A 14,890-nucleotide genomic window follows, 5' to 3' on the forward strand; every position below is an offset into this window, starting at 1 on the left:
TACACAAAATCTTCTTAGTATGATCTTTTTAGTATAGTGCAAAGTCCATAATCCGGACTCGTCGGAACTTCGTCAATTCCAGATTAGGGTTTTTCCGGAATGTAGATCATCAATATAAATCTGGCAAGATGACATGCAGAAACTATACATTAAAAATATGAAACCTTAATTTATGAAATAAAAAGCAATTATGATCTAAAGGGTATCAAAATTTACAAAAAAAAAAAAAAAAAAAAAAAAAAAAAAAAAAAAAAAAGCTTAATATTTATTTGTTTACTTTATTAAACATTTCTTTCAATGTAAGTTGTTTAAGTTGCTTCATTTTTTGTGCTAATAATTTCTCTTTAATTCTATAAACAGACATAAATTCTTGTTCAGCTACAAAGTTCCACTGTTCAAGTCCTGTAATTGCTGTGCTGAGAATATCCACTAACTTGTCAAACCAAATTTTTTCGTTTTCAATAACCTCTCTGTCACTTTCTTCACTATCGGAAGCGGTATTTTCTGGATCAAGAACCATACTACAGATTTCGCCATCCATTAATTGATTGATGATTAGGGCATTGACGTCGCAATAAAAAACTTCTGTTATATCATCTTCATTTATTACCGCTTCTTCACATTTCTTTACAAAATCCAATAACTGGAAAATTTCAACTTTAGTTCGCGATGTCCGAAAACCTTCAAATTCGTGGCTATCGTCTTCATCGTCCTTACCATGAAATATGGTAGCTGGCCATAAATTATGCCAAGCATTTTTTAACTTATCTAGAGGCACATCCTCCCGCCATCTTGCGATGCTCCACACAGCAGATTTTTTGCTGAAAAATTTCAAAAAGTCTTGAAATAATCTTGCCATTGTTCAAAAAATTGAATATAGATTTTATAAATGCTGCTTTATATTTGCATTTCAGTGCATGCACTATTCCCATATCCATAGGCTGAATGATAGACGTACAATTTGAAGGGAAGAATAATACGAATACATTATCTTTCACTAAAACTTTAGCCCTTAACACTCCGCACGTTTTTGTACCACTGCCTACCAGCAACTCCAGAACATTTTTGCAGCGGAATGCAGCATCCCAAATATCTGCATAAATATCTTTCTTGTAAATATTTAACCAAAGAAAGGGATGTGACTATTCTCCTTAACTGACCAATAATCCTGCATATTTACCAAGGGTATCTTACCCATATTGATAACTCCAATAAAAGCCCAAAACTCATCCTCTTCCACCGCACGCCACGTTTTCCAAATAGAATTACTAGATAGTTCTTTATTCTTTGGAACATTTTCTGCATAATTGTTGGTTTCTTGTATAATTTCATTTACCAGTTTGTTTGTGAAAAATAATTTGAAATATTGTGTCGGCTGTACAATATTTGTAGGAATTTGTGTTCCAATGACATTTGGCGATACACTAAAATGTATTCTATCCTCTGGTAATACACCTCTGATGATGAAATATATTTTTGGCATCAACAATTCGATTTAACTGGTTTTCTTATTTCTGGTGGGTATTGTTTCGCATTGCATTGAAAATCACAGTAAGCATATCTTTATTTTCTTCAGCTCATCTCTGGTTCCATAAGAATTTTGCTAATAAGAAGGCCAGTGAATTTTCTTAAACCAGTTCACAGTTTATATTTTAACACTTTGTTTTCAACACTTAGTAATACAGTTCCGTCATATCTGGAACAATGTACAATTTTACAGTATTGTAACATCCAGATGGCATTTTTGGCAAAATATTACATGCCTGGAAATGATGGGTTGCTTCTTTCTCATTTCTTGGAAAATCTGGCAAATAAATTTTGTCAAATGCAACCAAATAAGCATGAGATATCCAAGAATTTCCTGTGGGAGAAGGGTTACGTTTACGTCCCCCCCCCCAATTGATGTAATTCAGATATACACTTTCTGTAATTTTTCTGAAGGTGATGTTGGATTTAAAAATAATCTTAGTTTCTCTTAGCCTGTCAAAGGGGAGGGGCATCTCCTTCCCCTGAAAAAAAAAAAAAAAGAATTGCATCTTTCTAGAAAAATCAAGAACTCTTTTGGTTATAACAACACTTGCAAGAAAGCAAATTTGTGAGTTGTAATGTTGCAGGGGTGTCAGTTAATACTCAAGTTCTAATGAAATTTTTAACATCACTTATTGTTGAAGAAGTAAATGAGAAGCAATTGAGAATAGGGCTTTTTTAAAAGTTGTTCATTATTTATTACTTGACTGATGTTTACATTAAAAACAATAACTTAATTAGTTCTTTCATTGCAGGAAGAGCTATGAGTAGGCTTGTAAAGTCTTTAGGTTATTGAAGCAGGAAACATGAAAATTGCCTTCGCTGGGAGAACTGCAGACCGTCTGATTATTAGCTGGATGAGCTCTCCTATTACAGCACAAAAGCATGTAGTAAGGGAGGGAAGAAAATTACAAGCTTCTTTTTAACTTTTTTCCCTCAAAAGTTAACAAGTTTTGAATTACTAAGGAAGATTCTGTATCATTCTTGGCTTTCCATCATCTTGAGTTTTTATCTTATGAATTTATACGACAAAAGTTTTTGGGATGAGAAAGTGCTTTTAATGCCGTAGTAAAAGTAATCTAAAAAATATGACAGCCAGAAACTTTGTGGAAAGTAAACAAACAAATGTCAATAATCTTGCCTCCAATAATAGCCGTAAAGATGAAGTATTTAAAATTTATGTAGCTTAAAGATGTAAAAAAATTGCTAATATTAATAATAATAATAATTTTCATACATTATTGTTCTTTGCATTTAAGACTTTATTTTATATCCAAACATGTTAGTTGTAGCCTTACTATTCCGAGACTGAAATATTGATTTTTGCCAGACTTTTGTTTATTAAACATGTTTTATATTTTTACTTCATCTTCAAATTTATTATAATGTTTTCAGAATATGATTGATCAAGTTATTCTTTCTGGATCTGGTGCTCGTGTTCCGAAAGTACAGCAGGTACTGTTGGATTATATAAAAAAAGAGGAACTTGGGAAAAGTTTAAATACAGATGAATCTGCAGCACTTGGTGCAGCATATCAAGCAGCCCATTTAAGCAAGGGTTTCAAAGTTAAGACATTTTTGGTAAAAGATGCAAATTTGTATCCTATACAAGTAAGTAAATTTTGTGTTAAAATTTACTTGATCCCCTCCCCAAATTGAAAACTGGAAGTATTTTGTTCTTTTCATCATTTAAAATATTTTTATAATTTAAAAATAGAATACTTTTGAAATATTTTAAAATCCAGAGTAAGAATGCATAATCTCTGCATCAAAAATTCAATTTTGAAATATGCCTTCTTGGAGGACCTTTCTAAGGAAAACTGCCTTGTAATTACATTGCAAATATCGAAAACCACAAAAATTGCCCCTGCAACCAAGCCGCTCGCCCAGATTCAACCATGGGTCAAATTCTCGATATTCATCAGTCTAACCACTCAACATCAGTCTTACCATCTTAATATATGATATATATATTGTTTGCTTCTCAGTAGTTAATATTCACGGACTAAAAATTATGTTTATTAAGTTTCTTGTTAATTTGAAAATATGCTTCAAAATGTTAATTTTTAAAATATAAGAAATGCTAAGTCCTGAAATTATTTAATGTCTAACATTTGGAATGTAATACAGTGCAGATGTGCATAATTATTTTAGCAAAAAACAGTTTAATATAAGCAAACATAGAACAATTTAATATAAGCAATTTGCAAACATTACAAAAACATCAAATTTTCTTTTAAACTAGTGTAGGAAAAATAATTTTAGTTAAATAAATTCAGTTTATTAAAAAAATGAAAGTTTATAGATCTGTGTGTTTAAATAAAATGTGTATGTGTATCAGTTTTATTTCTCATTTTTTCAGGTAGACTTTCAAAGAGAATATGAGTTGGAAGATAAAACTACTGGCATCAAAACAGTGAAAAGAATTTTATTTAGTAGAAACAATGGAATTCCTTTAAAAAAGATCATGACCTTTAATCGTCATGTTAAAGATTTTGAATTCTATGTTAACTATGGAGAACTTGGTTTTCTGAATGATTTTGAATTAAAGTATGTCTGTTTCAGTATTATTAAGCTCATAATGTTTTGAGCTTTGTGAAAGAGCTTTAAATCATTACCAGGAGTATTTTTTAATTATCTTTTTTTTTTAGGGCTCTTGGATCATTAAACATAACAAAAGTATCTTTAAAAGGAGTTGAATCTGCCATTAAAAAACATATGGATGAAAATACAGAATACAAAGGTGTGAAAGCACACTTTAGGATGGATGAAAGTGGAATTTTAAATCTTGATGAGGTAATGCTTGTAATATCCTAAGGCTTCAGCTTGTTTTAAAATTTTACTCTGTGCATTTTAGTTTTTTTCTGAAATTATCACTCTCTGGTCTTGTATTGCATATTTCATTGTACTAAATTTTTTATTTCAGTTTTATCTCAGACTGAATATAAAGTTTTTCATTTCTAATAGAGCAAAAATCTTCGATTAAATAATTGCAGGATTCAAAACAAATTATATTTTAAATTCAGTATTAAAAAAACCTCATGCATATTTTTGTACTTAAGCGGCTGTGCAATAAGAAATACTTTAAGGAGCAGTGTATTTTTGCTGCCTGCATGAATAAGGAATTATTGCATCCTACTTTATGTACTTTTTTGGTTTAAGTGTTAACGTTGGTTGTTTCAATCCTGACAAATGCCAGTTGGTTTTCATGTTTTGTAGCTGTGAAAAGCCTAATAAGTATCTATATTTGGCAGTCAACGTAAAATGTAGTCGATGGTTATTCATTACAACCTGGATTTGGTTTACTGGGTTTTATAGGTTTGTCCAGTAACTCTTTAAGTGGGAGAAAATTCAAGGAATTATCGTATCCCTCTTCCTTGTTCATGCCTTTGTGATGCAAGTGTCCGGCTAGCAAACTGGAAAATCTGTTATTTGAATACCCACAAAAGCAGTTTCTTGGCTTTGAAAAAAACCTAATTGTCTCTATGCGTGTCTTTTCTAATTTTATATCAAAATTTCTGATTTTGAAAGATTATTTTTAATAAAAAAAATTCAATAACATTCAAATAATAATAGTAGCATATTATATATATTAATTAGCAATTTGCTTTTGTGTTTTTTAAACTCTTTTAAAATCTGATTTTGTATGTTGCTGATAATCCCAAAATTGTTAGAATTTCCCAAAGTACATTCTGTGATGTGTTTTCTGTGTGCTGATTTATGTATCCCCCCACTGTAAATTTTTAGCATATGTATTTTTATTGCATTCCGGAAAATATTGTTTTCAAAGTTATGTTGAATGGATCTGCTAAAAAACATTATTATACTGATTTTATACTATGTTCTCATTACATTATTTCCATTTTAGGTGGAATCTGTTTTTGAGAAAACCGAAGAAGAATCTCCTGAATCAAAACTAGAATCAGCATTTACAAAACTTGGGAATACTTTAGGTCGTTTATTTGGTTCTAATGAGGACATAGCGAAGGAAGTAAAGCCCACTGAAACAGAGGAAACTAAAGCGGAAGAAACAAAACAGTTTAATAAAACAGAGGTAATACAATATTTTTATTTTAAAGTAAGGAACTAAATAATAAAAATGTATTGTGTTTGAACTTATCACGTAAATAAAAATATCTTTATATAATTCATATTTTGAGTTGAGAAGAAATTTTAGTTGTTTAATTTCTTCAAAAGTTCTTGCATTTCCTTTTTAATCAAATATTCTTTTCAGTCACTTTGGCATATTTTGGACATTACAAATAGAAACTGAATGCTATTTCATCATAGTTTATTGTTCTATGTTATCGTAGTTTGTGATATGTTACGTTATTGTAGTTCATAGCTTATTTAATTTAAAATGATATTTCTGACCTGCTGTAAATGTTTTAAACAAATTATTTATGAAAATTTAAAATTACAAAATTTACAGCAGAGTTGTTCAAAAGTTTAATATTGCTGTAAGTTAGGTACCTAATTTATATATATATATATATATTATTTATTACATGCTGTGCAATTAGACAGCAGCCAGCCTATTCGCTGGGACTCGCTCTAGGCCAAACTACCAATATTCAGTAGCTTTTACTGCTCGGTTGCTGGTGTGCTTTTTTGTATATTTGAAAGCATAATTATTAAAGACAGCACTTCCTGGTTAATTGGATAAAATCTAATGAATGGTAATTTTAATGATATGTGTGGCTTCATGAAGAGAATGTATTAAATCCAAAATAAATACAAAAAACTGACCAATACTAGAATTTGCTTAGAAGAAAAATACAGTGGTTTTTATCAGTTTCATTCAAGATTATTTATGTGAGCAGATTTTCCAAGTCTCCTAATTTAGGTAGGAGACTGCCAGTTTTTTTTACAGAATCCTGCCAACCTGATTTACTACATATTCCTCTTGACTTCAAAATAGTCCTAAAATTTCTCTTGATTTCATTAGTCCAGATTGTTATTTCATTATTTTCACTCTGAAACATGTTTTTTGGCATCAGAAAGCATTTACTTTTTTTTCGTAAGTTTTGTCAGCTGCTATAGCTGTGCATGTTGGAATAGATGTATCTAAAAACATCATGATCCAGTTCCCCAGTTCTAATTGCATCTGCAGGTCATCTGGTGCCCACCAACCAATGAGCACAAAGGAAGATCAAAATAGTCCTCTTCATTTTTCAAATTGCTAAATGGTGCGAGTTTCATAGGCTTGTTGATAAGAATTTGTGATCTTTTATCTTGGTTATGCCGGCAAAAACATAAAATACTCATATCTTTTTAAATGTATGTGTTGACAAATTGTGTTATTTCATCAAGAAAACGTAAGATGTATGCAATTTTTTTTGGGGGGGGGCAGACCTTCTGAGTACTTTCTATCCATACCCCAACTGAAAAGTTGTGAACTCATTTCTGAGAGCATTTATTTTTTCAATGTTTCATCAAGTGGTGCCTATTTATTTACATTCTACTTTTTCCACAGAAGAATGCTCACCTTATGTAGATTTTTCTAAAAACATCAAAGAATTGCAAAGATTGAGCATTGCACACAACTTCAGCACTGTGCATTATCTGCAATCATGATTGCCCAAGAAGTGTTGAAACTTCATTGTACATTCCAACAGAACACTGTAGCTTCATAAAAATAAAAGAAAGCAAACTGTGCAGTTCCATTATGATTTCTTACAACAAAATCAAATGTACTCATTGCAACAACAAATTATTTTAAAGTTCCCACAGGATTTCAAACTTGCAAATTCATGTGTGCTACATACATGCCTGGGTTGTTACATAAATACTTTTTGGCAACATGGTGTTTCTAATACATTTCCATAGCTTTTTGATGGGGGTGCATATAATTCAGAAAGTACTAGCCAAGGTACTAAAACACGGGTATTCTGAAAAATGTGAGACCAATGTAAATTGTCTTGAAAAAAATTAAATTTGTCTCAAAGCTGAGAATCAAAAAGTTATTAATGCAGCATGCCAGTTTTCTGCTTTTTTTTTTTTTTTTTTTTTTTTGCTTGAATTGGTGCTTAAATCTGCCATTGAACACCTCTGATCATGCTATAGTTTTACAAGCTTGTCACAATTAAAACACCCCTACTCTGAGCTCTCTATACATCAGACTACTGAGTCTAAAGACACCAAAATTCATGATCATACTATAAAAGACATGGGGAAAAGGTTTATGCGAAAATTAGTTCCAGAAACTGTGTCAAATGGCTCTGTACAACAGAAAATATGCTGAAATATGCTAAAATATGCAGTATGGAATTTTTCCTTTTTAATTTCTATTACTGATATGAAAAAAAAAAAAGAAGGTAAAGAAAGTTTAGAAACTTAAACTCTCATTGTAACTGCAATTTTGGACTGTAAGCACAACTATTTGCATGAACCCCTAGTTTGCAGCTACTGTTATGAACAAAGGAAATGAATGAAAACAAAGGAAATGCTGCAGCTGCACTTTGAGAGTTTCATCGATTTAAGAATTTACACAGAAGACCATTACTTCCACAAACTTTTAGGAGAATGATCGCTCGATTCACGAAAACTGGAGATTTTAGAGTTCAACTGGGTGGAGGATGCAAATCAACTCGTTCAGATGTCGTTGAGGATGTTGCCACTGCTATTGTTGAACAATCAATGAATAAAGTTGTAGGCTGTAGTAGTGCATGTGTAGTGTCAGCACACTTGGGTCTTCCTTACAGTGCAGTGCAGAACATATTGAGAAAATGGTGCATTTTTATCCACATAAAATTTATCACAATCAGCAATTGCTGCTCATCAACAGAGAGAAGCAACTGACCTTTGCATTGACATTTCTGGCTAGAGTTGAAGTAGATGCATCATGGCCATGACAGATTTTTTGGAGTGATGAAGCCCATTTTCATTTAAGTGGACAGCTCTAATTGTCACATTTGGAACACAGAGAACCCTCCTACCTTCCAAGAGATTCCGCTTTACTCACTGAAAGTTAGTCTGGTGTGGATTCACAGCCACATTCATTCTTGGACCTTTCTTTTATAAGAGGCTATATACAATGGCACTGTGACATGCACCGTGACAGCCAGGAGGTACCAAAACATTGCTCAAAAATTTTGTTATAAATGCAACAATGCCAGTGTCGTGATTCAGTTACCTTTATGCAAAATGGAGCACTTTCCCACATTGTCCTCTGTGCACAGCAGTTTCTTTCGCAACATTTTACTGATGATAGAGTAATTTACTGATGATAGAGTAATTGGTCATGCATTTCTGACAACCTGGCTATTTTGTTCTTCAGATCTTAATTCCTGTAATTTTTTGCTGTAGTGTTACTTAAAAAATTTTACTTATCGATTACATATGATAACCGTAGCAGATATGAAAGACGGTATCATGTGTCACTGCATGTGAGAAGCATCTCAATGGACCAATTATGATCTACAGTTGAACAAGCTTTTCACAGACTGCAGATTTTATATCTTGAAGACCCATATTGAGCAGCTTCCCCTACGAATGTTTTTTATGTTTGAGTAAAATGTGTTACAAATATGTATTTTGTCTTCTCAGCATATTTTCTATTGAACTACGCCAGCTATCAGTGTTTCTGGAATTTTTTTTTTCATAATCCGTTTTTCCCATTTCTTGAATAATATTTTAAACAATTTTGGTGCCTTTACACTCAGTAGTTCAATATATAGAGAGCTCAGGGTAGGGTTGTTTTTAATTTTGACCACTTTGTATTTAGAAAATGTTTTCCCAAAATTGCTAAGAAATATTTATATGTAAGTATAAAAATCTGATGTGTACACCACATGACTTCCTTGTATGGAATATTAAATTACATGCATTTTTTTCTTGCATTTCATTTAAACTTATTGAATTGAATTAAATCTACTTTGCCGACAGCGCATAAACCACAATAGAATAAATGCATTCTTTAAAATTCATTCTAGTGTTTGTTTACCATAGCGACACTCTGGTGCTAGATTCACTTAACAGTATTATATTTTGTTCATATTATAACTCATAATGCACAAAATTTATATCATTTAAAGAATAGAATTATCTAATTGTTGCCACAAGTTCTATTCAAATACTATAATAAAGCTAGAATAATGTATAAAAGAAATTAAGCAAACAAAACAAAAAAGAATTATTTTTCACAGACGATTGATTATTTCTCATTCAATTAATTTATTTCTCAATTCGCGAGAAGGCAAAAATAGATAAAAACTAAAAATATCTATATTAAAAATTACGAAGTAAATTTTAAACACTTATTTCCTCGAAAAAATTCCAGAAAGGATTAAGCATGATTTAAATAATAAATGAAGGCGTTATCTTTGTTGTAGAAGCTAAGTTTCTCTAGATTAGCAACAAATTCCACTAGTCTGCTGTTTCAAATGTAAACAATCAATGGCCGTCATCAAAAAAAGGCTTAGCGGCACTTAAACAACTTTAAAATTGTTGATAATTCTAAAAATATTGCATACAGATTTACTAAAGACATAAAAACCTTAACTGGAAGATAAAACCAACATAATTCAATCATTTTTAAAGCAAAAAATGTGCAATTTACAAACATACAAGAGTAAAGAAACTGAGATCACTGAGCCGGGTAACAGAGTGGATATATTTATAAATATATTTATATACGTTTGGTGCGGCCGATTGCAACCAAAATACAAGGTGCACATCTACATGTTATAGAAGTCCTATATACAAAATTTCAACGTTCTGAGGCTACTCGTTTTCGAGTTATGCGAGATATGTATGCACGCACGTACGTAAATACGTTCGTACAGACACCACGAAAAACTCTCTTCAGAATTAATTTTAAAGCAATTTTATAATTTTTTTGGAGGAAAAGCGTCTTTTATTCTGTCCTTACGTACAGATATCACGCAAATTAAATTATTTTACCCTCTTATGCATCTTCTCAACCAATAACAACCTTGACTTTTTTTTTTTTTTTTTTTTAAAGCAAGAAATCATCTGATGTTAGGTTGCAAATTTTATAAATATGGATTCATTGTGTAAAGAAATACATCATCATTCCTGATAATAATGGTGAAACTGTTAAAGAATTAGACTTTCAAAGAGAGAAAATGAACTAGTTATCTAAATTATTTCTAGAAAAATTAACCAAATTTTTTTAAGAAAGCCAATAGTTAAATATTTTCTTATATATTAGTGATTAATGCCAGTTTCTAGTATAATGCTGATAAGAAAAGAAAATAATTTTGTCTAATTGTGATTGAAGAGATAGTAATGCTGCAAGGTCCTTGAGTCGTATTTCAGATATTATCCTTTTCAAAATTTCATTTGTTTGATTTCAGTTATCATCAAGTTTGACAGTTTGATTTATATAGTGCATTTTATGTGATTTTACTATGAATAATAATTTTACTATGAATATTTGTGTAATCAAATTTTTAGAAACTTATTAAATCTGCTTATGGTTATTTTGTTACTAAACTTTTAATTCTAAGTCAATTAACATTCAAATTGTAAAAATAACTGAATCGGAAATATGGGCAGAAATCCTCTTGCTGGATCTTTGCAATGATTTCTTGCCAGCTTGTCAATGATCTGGATTTTGTGTGAATACATTTTTAACACACCAAGAGCAATTTTTGTGCAGAAGTAGTAGTGCAGCTGTATAAATAGGAGCTGTATGGGAGCCCAAGACTCAACCAGTTTAGTCATTCAGTTCAGAGGCTTATGACTGTAGTGAGCTCTTCCTTGGTGATTATTGCTTTAGACATTGCTCTGTATGTAATTTTGGAGATCTGCAATATTCTTTGCATGTTGGGGAGAATTTAAAATAGTTGTCTTTTTCTTCCTTGGTCTGTTTATAACTGTGTGCATTGTTATATGCATATTCAATTAAGTGTCACTTTCCTTTGCTGCTCATCTATTGTCATTATTAAGGAGATCTTTACAAACCCACAGCATTCAGAAATTTAAAAATTAAGAATATTAGGCATGTAAATATATTTATTTTTACATGTTTCTTGTGCTAACAAGTTCTTTTCTATTATTATTATTATTATTATTATTATTTAATTTTTCATTGCTTTATTTTTAAAAAGTAAATTTTCTTTTCAGGCAGACAAACTAAATGAAAATGCAACTAAAAGTGAAGTACCAAAGAATGCAAGTGAAGCTAAGAAAGAACCTAAATTGTTATTTGTCAAAGAACCTGTATCTTCCACCTTAATGTATCTTGACCTTGTAGCATTAGACAATGATGCTGTCCAAAAATCTGTAAAAAAGTAAGTTTGCATTTTAAATTTTAAAAGCATTTTAAAGCTTCTTTACCAAATATTGTCAGCTGAGTACTTAATTTTCTTAATTAACAGATCAAAACATATTATAAAAAAAGTGTAGTTATAATCCTTGTGCTTAGAAAGTTGACAGTAGAGAAAGAAACTGATAACAGAAATATCATGATAAAATGTTATCATTAATAGTGCATGTTATTTCTTAATGTTAGAAACTATTCTAGTAATAGAGCCAAGTAAAAATAATTTTTGCATGTTAAATAGCATCACTGGTAGACACAGAAGCATAGCTAGAGTTTTCAGCGCCAGGAGACAACTGAAGATTTTGCTCTCCTTTCTGTGTACCAAGAATGTAAAAAATTTCATTTTAAAATTTCATAGTATCAATTTGGCACTCCCTGGATGCTGCGCCCAAGGACAACATCCCTCCTTGCCCCACCCTAGTTCCGCCACTGGGTGGACAAAATTAAGAGAGGGAAAACTTTTTTCCAAATATCTCAAGAAATACTAGATAGAAATAAAAGAAATTAGGTATGGATATAGCTTATTGGACGACAGTGTGTGCAAAGTAACAATGTAAATTCCATTCATTAAGGTTAGTTATAGCTAAAAGTCCAATGTTGTTTAAACTTGAGGTTGAAAGGTGGCAGTGAAAAATGGCTAGTATGGTGTTTGGTCGCCTCTGACAGACAGCATGCACAACAAGTAGCCATGCTAGTCACACTCACTCTACTACCAGAGCAGTTTTTAACTCCTAAATGGTTCTGGATGGGCATTGGTATATTGCATTAGTCCTCACAAGAGCATCCCAGGCAAGTTCAATAGATTAAAATCGGGAGATTTGGCTGCCCAATCCATTCAGTGAATATCTTTACTTTCCAGATAGTCATCAACCAGGCGGCCCTATGTGGTATTGCATTAGTGTCCATCAAAATGAACTCAGGGCCAACAGTACCCTTGAAAAATCTCATATAGGTTGTAGGATCTCCTGCCTGTATCTTTGGGCATTCACAGAAGCAGTGTCAAACACATAGAGCGGTGGGCAGGTATCTTGCATGACTCCCTACCCAGACCATCAATCCTCCCCCTCCGGAATGGTCCCTTTCCATGATGTTGTTGGAATGGTAACAGGCCCCATGTTCCCTCCATATAAGAAATCACTGAGAATCAGGTTGTGGACTGAATCTGAACTCATCGACAAAGATAACATTTGCCCATTGAAGCTATGTCCAGTGTTCGTGTTGTATGCACCCTTGTAAATGCTCTCTTTTGTAGGAGGGAGTAAGTATGATATATGTAGCAGGCTTTCTGGCATACAGTCCTGCCTCGTGGAGCCATCTGGCAGCTGTCTTCTATGAAACTGATGTTCCTGTGGCAGTAGCAAGATCACAAGACAGTTGTGTGGCTGTAGATGTCCTTTAATGCTTGGCTGAAAGTACCAATACCTGTCATCATTAGTTGTTGTGGCTCTGGGGCAACCTTGTCTTGATTTCTCTACACTAACCTACTGCTTTTAAACTGATTTCACAAAGTAGAGATGAAACCTGGTGTGACATCCAGTTATTTTGCAACTTGAGCTTCGAACTGTCCTGCCTCAAGCCTACACGCGATTTTACATTTCATACCTTCGTCTAACTGAGTCATTTCACCTAAAAACGCGGGGGGGGGGGGGGGAGATTATTCTAAAAAGACAATTAAAATCACTACTCTGTTGTAGAGTGAAATGAGATGAGGAGCTGGACATGGACTTTCATACCTTCTGCTGACGTAGCGACGCCCACAGGAATACATATCTCAGCATCATCAGCGCAATAGTGACATTATATGGCAACTAACTGTCCAGATTTTGTATGGTATTTTAGGAGAAATGTGTGAATGTTTTCCATCTCTTAATTTTGTCCACCAATGTATTATTAGTGAAGGTCAGAGCCATTCCTAGGGGGGCTGCAATACGTAAAAGTACTCGGGCAGCAAAAATCAGGGCAGCCGGACTCTCGCGATACCATGCCTAAATATTTTAAATTCATTTTAAGTACTTTTTATTCAATTTGTCATATGTAAGTACTTGGTAAGTATGAAATAAAAATTTTATCAATCATTAAGCACTTTTTTTTTAAATTTGGGTCAGCAATCTTAGGAAAGTCTGTGGGCAGCCAATGGCCTAGGAACGGCCCTGGTGAAGGTCATGGTTCACATTAAAATTTCCACACTTATAATTAATTTCTACACTTACATTAATTATTATAATTAAAAGCCTTTGAAACTGGTTATTTCTTTGATGTAAAATTATAATTGAAATCAAAATTTATCAAAAGAATTTCATGAGTTTTCTGTTAAATGTCCTGTGCAATATTCTGAACAGGTTGAGAGATTTAGATGAACATGATCGGCGAAGGTTAGCCATGGCAAAAGCTAAAAATTCATTGGAATCATTTATTGTGGAAACGAGAGATAAACTGTATAATGAGGAGTATGAGAAAGCATCAACGGAAGAGGAGCGATCCAATATTCAAAAGAATTTGAGTGAAACTGGAGATTGGTTAGAATATGAATCTGATGATGCGACAACAGAGGTATGAATCTTGGAAAGTTATTTTTTGTGTAATTGGTGTCACTTTATTTTCAGTATCAGGGAAAAACAGAAATTTAATGTGTGTGTGTATATATATATATATATATAATATGGAATAATTTCAAACTCAGAAGCAATAACCAGGAAATTGGAGGTGAGGGCATATTAAATCTTCAGTTTTATTTTCAGCAACATGTTACGGCCACACACAAGTCAGTTCATTAAATGTGCATGTTCCAAAAGGCTTACATTTTTGATAACTTTGTAGCAAAAAAGCAGCAGCAGACAGACAGCAGTCTAGCTAGGCCAAAGCGTCGAAAGCAAGTGCGTAATTTTCAGGATGAAATTTTAAGTCAAACTGAGTTAGTTTTGGTTCTCAAAGCATTTTGATTGGATAATTAATATTGCTCTAAAATTACTATTGGCTGATTTAGTTTTAGTTTCATTTATATAATCATAATTAAGTAAGAATCAAATGACATAGAATAGTCTCGAAATGACACAGTGCAAAGAGAGGCTACTA

The 14,890-nt window shown here is 32.4% G+C and overlaps 1 protein-coding gene across 2 annotated transcripts in view; it reads left to right on the top strand.

The window, feature by feature from the left end:
• The window catches only part of Grp170 (hypoxia up-regulated Grp170 co-chaperone protein), a 100,768-nt gene that overhangs the window by 59,332 nt on the left and 26,546 nt on the right, over positions 1-14,890 (top strand). For both annotated transcript variants that reach the window (XM_035364251.2, XM_035364252.2), the window contains exons 11-16: positions 2,923-3,138; positions 3,890-4,077; positions 4,179-4,323; positions 5,396-5,581; positions 11,620-11,786; positions 14,158-14,368. In XM_035364251.2, coding sequence (XP_035220142.1) covers positions 2,923-3,138; positions 3,890-4,077; positions 4,179-4,323; positions 5,396-5,581; positions 11,620-11,786; positions 14,158-14,368 — 1,113 coding nt within the window. The remainder of the gene's footprint in view (positions 1-2,922; positions 3,139-3,889; positions 4,078-4,178; positions 4,324-5,395; positions 5,582-11,619; positions 11,787-14,157; positions 14,369-14,890) is intronic.

This window comes from Stegodyphus dumicola, chromosome 3 (assembly GCF_044657685.1).
Source record: "Stegodyphus dumicola isolate Sdum_Otavi_A_Nest chromosome 3, ASM4465768v1".
In the NCBI taxonomy this organism is placed as follows: Eukaryota; Metazoa; Arthropoda; class Arachnida; order Araneae; family Eresidae; genus Stegodyphus; species Stegodyphus dumicola.